The 12081-nt window shown below is 42.0% G+C and overlaps 1 protein-coding gene across 7 annotated transcripts in view; it reads right to left on the bottom strand.

Moving 5' to 3' along the window:
• Positions 1-12081, bottom strand: part of TMEM131L (transmembrane 131 like) — a 160126-nt gene that overhangs the window by 74265 nt on the left and 73780 nt on the right. For 6 of the 7 annotated variants that reach the window (XM_060147822.1, XM_060147815.1, XM_060147816.1 and 3 more), the window contains 3 exons: positions 8441-8564; positions 6994-7110; positions 6032-6142 (listed from right to left, as the gene is read on the bottom strand). In XM_060147822.1, coding sequence (XP_060003805.1) covers positions 6032-6142; positions 6994-7110; positions 8441-8564 — 352 coding nt within the window. The remainder of the gene's footprint in view (positions 1-6031; positions 6143-6993; positions 7111-8440; positions 8565-12081) is intronic. The other variant, XM_060147820.1, reaches the window with a different exon arrangement.

Below are 12081 nucleotides of genomic sequence, written 5' to 3'. Positions count from 1 at the left end.
GTTAAAGCAGCTTTGAACCAAGCGTCGTGGGACCAGAGCAGAGACTGGCCTGGGAACCTGGAGAGGAGGTGATATCTGAACTGGGTCTCAAGGGACAGAATTAGAAGTAAAAGTGGAGTCAGAACGGGGGAAAAGCTTATGAAGGGGAGACAGTCTGTACAAAAGGATGGCATGGTCTAGCAGTGACGAGAGGTTTGTGAGGCCAGAGATGAGAAGAGCAGGGTGGTACCCCCGAGGCTGGAGAAGAAGCTGGACCCAGGTGACGAAGGACCTTGTAGGCCAAGCTTGAGTGCTTGGGCTGGATCCTGCAAACAACAGGGACCCAGCAGTGTAGTGACCAGGGAAGTAACGAATAGTTTTGTTTAAGAAGACATCACCAGCATGCACAGCAGGTGCACCGGAGGGGAGAAAGCCTGACTGGGGGGATAATCCAGGTGCCAAATGATGACAGGACTGCAACAAAAGCAGAGGGACCTCAGATTCTCACTCAAACCCACTGTCACAGTGACGTCTTGTCTGCTAGGAAAGCTCACTCCATAAACGTCAAAGCAAATGAAAAAGAAGGACTAAATGAAAAGGCAAATTAATTCCTCATGTCTGCCCCCTTCTTCCCCTGAGCAGACACACATGTGCAGCAGAGAGGCTGCAATGCACACCCTCCTCTCACTGAACTCAGCCCCTGCTAGAGAACTCCTGGCCAGCAGGAATTTAGACAGAAGACTAGTCACACAAACACTCTTGGCTTCAGCAGAAGAGTGAGCCATTTAATCCAGTTCGACTGAGCAGGAAAAATGCAAAAGTAAGATATGAATGGACACAAACAAAAAGGACTGGAATGAGCTCATACTACAAAAAAACTGAGATAACCCAACAATTTTTTTCACGAGCACCCTAGTTTATTTCACAAGAGGGACACATTTTTTTTTTGTTATTCCAAAAAACAAACTGAGGTCTTGAACCAAGTACAATCTATATGACATTATAAATAGTCACACTCTTTTTCCCCCTATCCATAGAAATAAGATCAAATAAAATGGACATATTTCATCTGACCATTTTCCCTAAATGTATGCTCATTCAGAAAAGGAGGATGAAATATAAAACAATGCCCTTTTCAGGGGGCTTTAGTAAAGTTATACTCTGTGACCTGGGGTTGGGCTCTGTCCTGGGGCTTTACAGGTGTTCATTTAGCGATCCAACGAGAGACAGTGAGCTCAGTGGAAGGAGCACAGGCTTGGAAAAAGACAGACAGCGGGAGGAAACTGGCTTTTGACCCTCATGGAAGTACTTAATTTTTCCTCCAGCTTGTATCCCTAAAATAAATCCATGGGTTTTTTTACTAGCATTATTTAAATTTGATTTTGTCATAGCTAACTGAATCTTTTAGCAGCTCAGGAGACAAGACCAAGTGCTGCCACAGTCCCTCTGTGTGAGGTATCATGCGGTAAGCTGCAAGGGTAAGTGAGCCAAAGTGTTCTGATTACATAACTTTCTAGTTGCTACCTTAGGAAGCAATTTTAAGTATGTGTGAGCAAAGGCCAGTGACAATCCCTGTATCTGAAAGACTCAGGACATATTCATTTCTGCCTAAACCTTCTCGCTCTTTAGCTTTCTACCAGATGCACTTTCCAGCTCTGTTCTGGAGAAGATTCAATCATGAGCACTCCTTCCCCCACCCTCCTTCCCCGTTGAGAGAAGAGACCTCTTGAACTCAGCACTCACCCCAGATTATGGGTTCTGGACCACGGGCAAAAGGTAGACAAAAACACGGGACAGAAAGAATATCAAAATAAAGATACTCCTTTCTGGAAAAGGACAGCCGGCAACCTTACAGCCACTTAAAACACAACTTGAACGCATTTTATGTGTGCAGTTTAAATGCGAAAATATTATAGTCAGGATTTTTTCTGAGGAATGCCATAATTATTTCTTAAGTCTAAATTTTGTAGGTTTTTGTTTTTGTTTCTAGGTGTAGTAAGCCTTGAAAAAAAGACTTTAAAGTTTCTTTTTCTGAATCACTGTAAAAATGAAAGAAATTTAAACAATTGCCTTTTAAGAAATATTTTTTGATATTTAGACCTCTCAATACTGGGTTCCAACAAAAGATCAGTCAAAAAAATTGAGTTTTACTTTCAAACTCTGAAATGTATTCTACATTGTCACGTCATAAGAGCAGGGACACTGTGCTGTGTTCACTGCCCTATCACTTCCTGGAACATTCAAGAAATGATATCTAATAACTAACTGTTGACTGACTGATGGGGGGAGCTATGCTCAACAGGGGCAGCCTTAGACAGTGACTTGACTAAACTCATAGATCCCAGTATAAATGAAAATGGAGAGAATCTACCATTGGGAACAGAGCTGAAGCTGAGACAGTCAAGGAGAACGCCGAGACACTCCAATGGGGGAAGAACTGTCTTTTCAACAAATGGCACTGGGATTACTGGAAATGCATACGAAAAGAATGAACTTGGATCCCGAGCTCACACTATACACTAAAATGAAGTAAAAATGGGTCACAGACCTCACTACAAGAGATGAACTATAAAACTCAGAAGAAAACACAGGAGTAAATCTTTACAACCTTGGACCTTGTTAGATTTGACAATAAAAGCATAAGCGACCAAATAAAAAATAGGTGAACTGGACTTCATCGAAATTAAAAATAAAAAGACAACCTAAAGAACGGGAGAAAAATACATACAAACCATGTACCTGATGAAAGTCTACTATCTAGAATATATAAAGAACACTTACATCTCAACAATAAAAAGACAAATAACCCAATTAAAAAATGGGCAAAGGATCTGAATAGACATTTCTCCAAAGAAGATACAAAACTTATCAAAACACTCAACATCATTAGTGATTAAGGAAACGCAAATAAAACGCAAATAAAAACCACATGAGGTATCACTTCACACCCACTAGGATGGCTATAAAAAACAAAACAACAACAAAAAAACAGAAAATAACAAGCCTTGGCAAAGTCGCAGAGAACTGGAATCCTCATATATTGCTGGTGAGATTGTAGAATGATAACACTTTAGAGAACAGTTTGACAATTCCTCAAAATGTGAGACATAGAATTACCACATGACCCAGCAAAATTCCACCCTTACATACACACCCAAGAGAACAGAAGACATACGCCCACACAAACTTGTCCATGAATGTTCACAGCGACATTATTCATAATAGCCAAAAAAACTAAAACAAATCCAAAAAATGAAACCAATTGATAAATGTTTAAACAAAATGTGCTATATGCCTATACAACGTATCATTTGGCAATAAAAAGGCAGGAAAAACTGATAACATGGATGAAACTTGAAAACACTACGCTAAGTGAAAGAAGCCAATCACAAAAGACCACACAATTCATTTACATGAAATGTCCAAAATAGACAGATCTATAGAGACAGAAAATAGAGTAACAGTTGCCAGGGACTAAGGCAAAGAAAATGTTCTAAAATTAGACTGTGAGAGAGTGGTGACTGTTGCACAACTCCGTGAGTATACTAACAGCCAGCGGGGGTATACTTCAAGCGGGTGAATTTTGTTGCATGTGAATCATATCTCGATAAAGCTGCTAAATATAGATAAAAATGCAAAAAAGGAAAAAAGAAACAAAACAGAGTTTCGTACCAGCTAAAGCAGATACAAGAAAAGCCAAGTCACCGCCGTGGTAGGGGGAGCTGGCCGAAACTCGCCTCAGCCCAAGTTCATGGGCCCCTCCAACGGCAGGCCCCGGGCTGGGCCGGGAGGATATGGAAAGCCAAGTCAGGTGGCCCCCGCTTTCGTGGGTCTTAAATTCCACGAGTGAAAGAGAGAGTGGCTAAGTAAACACACTATGTGGGCGTGGGATTATTTCACCGGATACGAGTCCTAAGGGGGAAGGAAGTCAGTTGTACTGTGGGCCAACCGAGGTCTGGAACTGAATGGGAGAGACAGCAAGATCCTTGGAGAACTCAAGATGAGAGAGGAAGGATGAAGTGAGGGTTAACTGTGAGAAAAGCTGGGGGAGGGGCGTCTGGGGAAATGGCAGGCACAGAGGTCCAGGGGCAGGAGGGGAAGAGGCAGTGTGAGCAGCAGAGGGAGGGAGGCGTGGGAAGGACGGCGCCAGACCGCGCAAGGCCTTCCAGCCACACGAAGGGTTCCGTTTAAGTCCTAAATCCTACGGGAATGCACGGAGAGCAGGTGACTGACGAGGTCCAACTTGCATTTTGGGGAAGAGGACTTGAAAGGGCTGAAGCAGACGCTGGTAGACCAGTTAAGGGGCTGCTACAGTGGCCCAGATGAGGATGGCCTGGATGTGGGGCAGGGCAGAGGGCACCACGGCAAGGACGGGATCTGCCAGGAAGAGTGGATGGCAGGCACGCTCTCATCACACCAAGGCCTCTGAGGCCCTTAATTCCACGTATCCTTAAATTAACAGCATTAACTAAGGTAATCTGAACACCCGCCTCGGTTTCAATGCTTTTATCACCACTAACATGGCACCAGGCACTCAAAGCTCTCAGTCACCAGAGAAACCTGGCCATTCCCAGCTGCCCTCCCTCTCCCCCCGCTGAAGGACAGCCCCAAGATAAGGCTGAAAGTGCTCACAGGAAAAGCCCTCGCTGTCAGCACATGCAAATTAAACTTTCTCTAGGCCTTCCAAGCCCTTACAAAATGCAGGTCAGATCACAGCAGTCTCCAGCCTAAAACCTTTCAATACAGTCCCACTGGTTTTAGGACTTAAACCAAATCCAAATTTGCAAATAAAAAGAAATCTTCCTTAAAATCCTGAGGAAGGGCTATTCCATTTTATAAAAAAATGGAAATAGTATGTTAAATCCCTAAGAATGACCTATTGGGTAGCAAAGCGCCCAGACATTACATTACAGGTAAATTAATTTTGCTTCTCTCTCCACTGGAATGAGCGCTCCATGGAGACAGAGGTGCCAGACTCATGCCTGGCCCAGAGCAGAGGCGCAGTGAAACTGATGGTGAAGGAAAGCCTGGTTACCATGACCTAGAAGAAGTCCGAGCAGTGGGCTTCAGTTATTCATTAAAAAGAAAGGGTAGGGCTTCCCTGGTGGCGCAGTGGTTGAGAGTCCGCCTGCCGATGTAGGGGACGCGGGTTCGTGCCCCGGTCCGGGAAGATCCCACATGACGCGGCGCGGCTGGGCCCGTGAGCCATGGCCGCTGAGGCTGCGCGTCCGGAGCCTGTGCTCCGCGACGGGAGAGGCCACAACAGTGAGAGGCCCGCGTACCGCAAAAAAAAAAAAAAAAAGAAAGGGTAGGTAAGGTGGTAAGCTTCACAATATGTTGGGTCAAGTGCTTTTGGAATTTCAACAGTTATCCACAGTTGCAGGGAAATATAAATAATCGAAGGGAAAAAACGGCCAACCCTATAAGCGATTAATGAAATACGCATTTAAAGAATTTTAAGGTTCCATTATATACCTACTAAGACATTGAAAACATTTCTCTCCCCTGAGCCACACCCAGGCAGGACTCATGGTAGGAGGGCGGGGAGAGGGAAAGACGCTTGCAGGAATGTCATTACCAGTGACCAGGGAGGGTCTGGCTCCCTGAAAAGCACCCTGGCGAGATTAACAAGCCCTATAAACCGGTTGGTAGTCTTTAACTACAGAATCCTCTTTACAAAATACACCCCAAGGAAACACGTAGTCCAAAGGAGAAATAAAGAAACCTGTAAAATATGTACACGGCCTAATGGTAAAAATAATGAAAAACTGGACACCCTGCAAATGACCAACAACAGGACTAAGCAAACTATGGAATATCAACACCGTCGACTATACAGCCGTTAAAAAGAAGTATACGGATTTCACTGACACTTTACATACATACATTATCTCCATATGTACCAGGATTCTTTCCAAAAGCGGAACATGTTAAAATTCCACTTCTGACTAGGTAAAAAGGTCTGTCTGTACTCTGTGTAAGACACATAAATGTAGAGGCTACAAAGTTTGGTATTTATCAGCATTCAAAATAAATGTCCTACGAAAATCACCTGTGTTTGTGAAAGCTGAACGCTCTGGACCTGTGGAAGCAGAAAGTAAGCATTTGGTAGCTGTTTTACGGACCCTTCTGCAGAGATTCTGCGAGTGCCAATGCCAGATACCTGCAGGGGAAAAAAAAAAAAACATCTATTACTTTTGAAACACATTTGACATAGTGCTGAAATACCTTTCCAAAAGAAATCTGTGTTCGTCAACTTGGCCGTCAAGACTATTAATCCAATTATTATATTTATCTTCGTCCCCGAAAAACAAAAATGCAACAAAAGTTGCTGTACTTAAGCTGAATGTTCCTCAATGCGGCAAATCTCTTCAGAAATAGACAACTTTTCTGATATGGGACCACGAGTTACACGAAATCCTGTAAGAATTAGCCACCAAAGTGATAGATCTTGGCACTTAAAAGAAAGATGTCACAGATGCCGCTTAAGATAAAGATTCCCGACTATTTCTGTGACCAACAACAAAATGACTCCTCTTACTCACTCCCCAGTGCTTTGCCAGAATAGGGAGCTCCCTGGGAACGGGCCCCCAAGCATGCAGTCCGTGTCCCCAGAGCAGAAACAGTCCTGAGCCCGGGAGAGGAGGAAGCAAAACCCCCAGGGGCCGCCCTCACAAGCTTCCTATCCCTGGACTGCTGGAGATGAGCGTCGTGAGTTTTGAAACCCCATTATATTTTATACTAGAAAACCGTCGGATAGATTTCTCTGTTTTGTTCTGATACCCTTTCGAGATCCAAGGAGCATTCCAGCCGTGCACTTTGCACGAAAGATGGCCACCTGGCCCATGAGGCAGAGGAAGGAGGAGGGCTGGTTAGCTAGACATCAACTAAGCAGCCTTATACTTGAATGACATAAACTAGGTGGCAACATTTCCAAAAGGCTTTTCTTTAACACCCAAACTCCTGCATTACGTCAACAGCCAAATTATATGACCAACAGAAAAAGCTACTTACGTGATAAGAAAGAACTCCATGTGAGGAGGTATTAATAAATAAAGAACTTTCAATGCTTCCTTCTTCAGTAGGTAAGAAAATAATTCTGAAGGACGTTTTCCCCATTGCTGGAATTACCTGAAAGAAAGCTACCTCATTAGCCACTTGGAATGGCCCCTCTTTGACAAATTGTCTTTCACAGACTTTCTTCTTGACAATTCCTGTTAACAGATATTTGCATATTCTTGCACCCTTGATTTATGTATATCATGAATCTCCGAGAATGTCCAAACAGATCAATATCCAACAATCTAAGAGAAAATATCAAAGAACACACCGCGGACTTAGGGCAAGACAGCTTTCACCCCGAGTGGAGCCACGTGCCTCATACCTTTCCTTTATCCTCCCCTTCCTCCCCCATGTGTTCAAGGGCCTGTGTCTAACACACTTCCACCTCCACTTAAGTAAAGACAACCACCGGTGTACCGACATGTTGCTACTTAGTAAAAGTCAGGGACGGCGTTTATCTGGATGGACTGTCATGATCAAAATACTGGGCTCCCCCTTACTCCACTTCCTGAGTCCCAGTATTAAAAAATAATGGGGATAGTAAGGAAAATAAACTCTAGTAGTAACCTGGATCTTCATTAAAAGTTAAAGACCTTTTAAAAGTTTAAAAATTAAAGTTAAATTGAATTAGTAAAATTAAGACTATTAGGGACTTCCCTGATGGTCCGGTGGTAAAGAATCCACCTTCCAATGCAGGGGACGCGGGTTCAATCCCCGGTCAGGGAACTAAGATCCCACATGCCGCGGGGCAACTAATCCCACGCACCACAACTACTGAGCCCACGCGCCACAACCAGAGGGAAGCCCGCGCTCCGCAACAAAAAGCCCGCGCACCACGACGAAGAGCCCGCTTGCCACGATGAAGACCTGACGCAGCCAAAAAAGTAAATAATTTTTTAAAAAATTAAATTAAATTAAAACTATTAGAAGATCAGGGTTTTGAGCTCTGTGTTATGGTGCATATTAGCTTCACAAGGAACCACCCACCCCCCTTATGCCTGTATTTAGAAAAGCGTCCTAACCATCCTAGCACGCTCGCCAGGTGAAGAGATCACCACTGTAAACTTGTACTAGTTACTAAATGCTTCAGCACTGATAGTCACTACGAGACAAGTAATATTAAGGTTCTTTAAGTATGAGAAAGTCGTACTGAATACACACGCATTACTACCTAGTTTAAATTCGTTAAACTTTTTTTTCCCACATAATCAAGAGCCACCAAAATTATGAATCTGAACAACTGACAAAATAAATGCTAAAGCAAACACATCGAAGGAAAGCGTCTGGGTAGCAGAAAAAGGGGAGACAGGCAACAGAAAGTGAACAAGCTACAGGCAAAGAAAGCAAGAAAAGCTGGCAGCCCGCCACAGCACAGCTTCCAAGACGCGTCCACACTCACCCTGCAGTGAACGGGAGGCACATGGAAATGTCCCGCAGCTGTAAACACGGAATTCACCACGACCTCGCTCTCCCTGCTAGGGTTATACGCATAGAGAATCTTTGCTGCAGGGTGTCCCAGGAACCTAGGAGGGGAACAAGGAAAAAACGCAAGGGATTGTATGGTTATAAACAAAATCATCCATCCATCCATCCATATATACACTCTAAACCCAGAAAGCTGCTGAACTTCATTACAAAGTTAAAAGCAACAATCCTAGTGTTAATAAAGCATTCTATCCACAACAGTCAAAAAAATTTTTTAATCCTTTCTTTTACAAGACACTCACGCCAACCCACAGTAGCACCCCAACTGATTTTTGTATTAGAAGAATTCAACCCATCGAGGCCATTGAATGCTTCCAAAAAAACACCTAGGGGGAACTAGGTATCTGTCTGACATGGGTCTCTAATGCAAATGGAAATATGTTTAGATAAGAAACTGTACTCATAGAAAGAGCCAATCTTCTTAGGGTTCATTTTCTGAGTAATACATTTAAAGATACTTTTGGGGGGAATGGATTTCAACTGGCAAAGAGACTGTGTTAAGTCTTATAAAAGAAAACTTAATTGTTAAACACCATTCTTCCGAGAAAAATGAAAGCTCTGCGGCACTTTCTAGCTTTGGCTGTTATCCATTTAAAGCATGAGTCTTTCAGAAAACTGTAATGAAAGCTCTGGCTCCTCCATCCACAAACATGCACACAAAAGTGTTATACATACTTTCAAAACTTTCCATGACCCTCAGAGTTAAGAATCTCTGCTCTTCAGCAAATACCCTAACTAATGGAAACCTCGATGTTGAATCTTTTCCGCAGGGCTCTCCATCTACAAGGTGGGCTCTGACAAAGGGACGTCAAGAGGAAAGGGGCCAGTTTCTCGCCCAGCTGCCTGGAGCTACCTGCAATGTTCCCTCGAATCCTTTACTCTGATTGCTACTACCCAATACCAAATTCACTCCAGTTAAACCGTGTTGTGATAAATAGAGAGCCAGCAAAAATTTCACTTAAGTCATCTTTCCAGTTTTAACACCCTCAGTGGCAGAGGCCCAAATAAACGGTTCTCTTTAGTATGGCCTAGAAGTGAAACTATATTCTAAATACAGGAAAAAAAATCATCTACATTATGTTTGTGTTTTTCTGATTTTGTTCCAATTTCTCTTATATTAAAAACTAGGGGTTCAGGGTTTCCCTGGTGGCGCAGTGGTTGAGAGTCCGCCTGCCGATGCGGAGGACGCGGGTTCGTGCCCCGGTCCGGGAGGGTCCCGCGTGCCGCGGAGCGGCTGGACCCGTGGGCCGTGGCCACTGGGCCTGCGCGTCCGGAGCCTGTGCTCCGCGGCGGGAGAGGCCGCAGCCGTGGGAGGCCCGCTGTACCGCAAAAAACAAAAAACAAAAACTAGGGGTTCACAGTTGAATATTAAAAAAAAAACGTGCTTTAGGAAAAATTAAGTGCATGCTGTTTCTCTTATATACAATAGGATTTCCAAAATACTGTATTAGTGTCATCAAATCCTTGGAATTTTTCTTTCAGCTTTTCCTTCTACTTTTAATCACAAGTCTTAGTTGGAGACTCAGTATGTCCAATATGTATTTTAAAAGTCCTTAACAGCCAGTTACAAATAAAATACAGTAAGTGTGATTAAAACGTTGATTTTTTTTAGAGTGTTCTTAAATAAAACAACTAAAAATTTTTTATACTATCATAGCACCTCAGAAAGCCCTGTGTCAGGAGTACTAGGCTCACATCTGCCTTTTCCCTCAATTAAATTAAATAAATAAGAACTTCCATGATTTTAGGTTTTACGTGAATAATATGAATCAATCAGCAGTTATTAATACTTATCCTCAAAGCTTTTGTTTCCTTCACATAATTGGAATACAAGATTTTTAGTTTCAAAGGATACAAATGTCTCCCCGAGAAACACCTTAAAAAATAAGACCACAAAACTGCAACAGAGCCCAGTGGCTGTGTGCACCAGAAACCTCACCAGACCTAACAGAGAATGCTGGCTGAAACCTAGTCACCACAGTACTATTTTTATCCTATTTTTTTTAATTCTATTTTTAAAAGTGTTATGAGGATAAGAATTTCCTTCACTAGTGACAACTGGAAGATACTCTATTAATTTAATACTACAAAAGAATGATTAAAATTTCTTATGAATGATTAGCACGTTTAATCTCAGGACCAGCAGAATATTAACCCTTAACATAAACCCTAAGAAGTAGGCAGGGGGCAACTGAATAACATGATCCTGATTCTGCATCCTAGAGGGAAACCAGAACTCTGAGAAGGAATGAGGTTTGCTCAAGGTCAACGCCAAAATAAACAATAGCAAAACCTGACCTCGGGCAGTGAAGAAATGAGAACTCTCTGGTTAAAATGTGTATCTAATGCCTATGGATTAGCCCGTTTGTTAGATGCAAGGTAAAACGACTAATTTTTTTAAAGTGTTCTGATTTAGGCTATATTTTGTTATTATTGAGTTTTTTATAACTTCAGCAAAAATAATTTATTCCCATAACCATATCCTGGATCTCAATTATGAGAAAAATAGCATGGTACATTCTGGCTTAGAAATCAGAAGATTTACTCTGTCACTTCCAGTAAAATGACCTTGGGAAAACTGCATTACTTCTCAGCAACAAATATATGAGCATTTGTAGTACATGCTCCAATACAGAGATATTTGGAGATGATTCTCTCTCTTAGACAACACCTACCTCCAATATCCTTCCAGGACTGCGGTTAAGACTCAACTCACAAGGGACAAGATTGTACTTTAAGAACTATAAACTACTACATAAACAAAACTGAATTATCCAAAGGTGATTCAAGTCTAAAACTCAGTAACCTTTTCAAATCAAGAACTTTAAACATTCCTTTTCAACATGCTTCCAGCTGTTAGAACCAGAAATTGATGTGCAGAGCTAATTAACATACACAGATAATGCATACATACATCCAATCATGTGCACTGACGACTGTAGGATATTTTTATATGACTGAAGAGTAAATATCCTATGGACAGCCAGTGTCCCATGAACTGGAATTGTTATCCTAATCTAAGTGTATTTACTACTATCCATCTTGTTATATCTACCAATCCGTAACATACACTTTAAAGTAGGTTCTGCACTGAAATTTCTTTTTACAATACTTTTGACAAAAGCAAAGTGAACTCAGAATTTGAAATCAGTGAGGTTTGATTATAAAACCTCATTCTTTACCTAAGAATAAAAATATAAAAATTCAAAAACAAAAAAGTAGGCGCCTAGACTCTTGTAAAATCAGCAAGCTCCCTTCGCGCTTTTATCACTTCTTCCTTTTACAGACTCTCCTTAAAAAGCTCAACAATGTGCTTTTAAATTTAAAATTCATTATTCTTCATGGCAGCTCTGATATTTTGATGATCAGAAGGAAATGGAAAGAAGGAAACCAGATGAATAAAGGAGAGCACACCAGGAGACCACCACTAACTCACCCCAGATGCTCTCCTAGCACCATGGTTATTTCACTCACATAACTTTTCTTGTAACTGAAAAAAGTTCTTCATAAAACTGAAGTGATGTTCCAGGCTGCTGAAACAAGCAGAGTTTTTAA

The sequence above is a fragment of the Lagenorhynchus albirostris genome, chromosome 4 (genome assembly GCF_949774975.1).
Source record: "Lagenorhynchus albirostris chromosome 4, mLagAlb1.1, whole genome shotgun sequence".
NCBI lineage: Eukaryota > Metazoa > Chordata > Mammalia > Artiodactyla > Delphinidae > Lagenorhynchus > Lagenorhynchus albirostris.
This window is presented reverse-complemented; position numbering and strand designations above follow the sequence as displayed.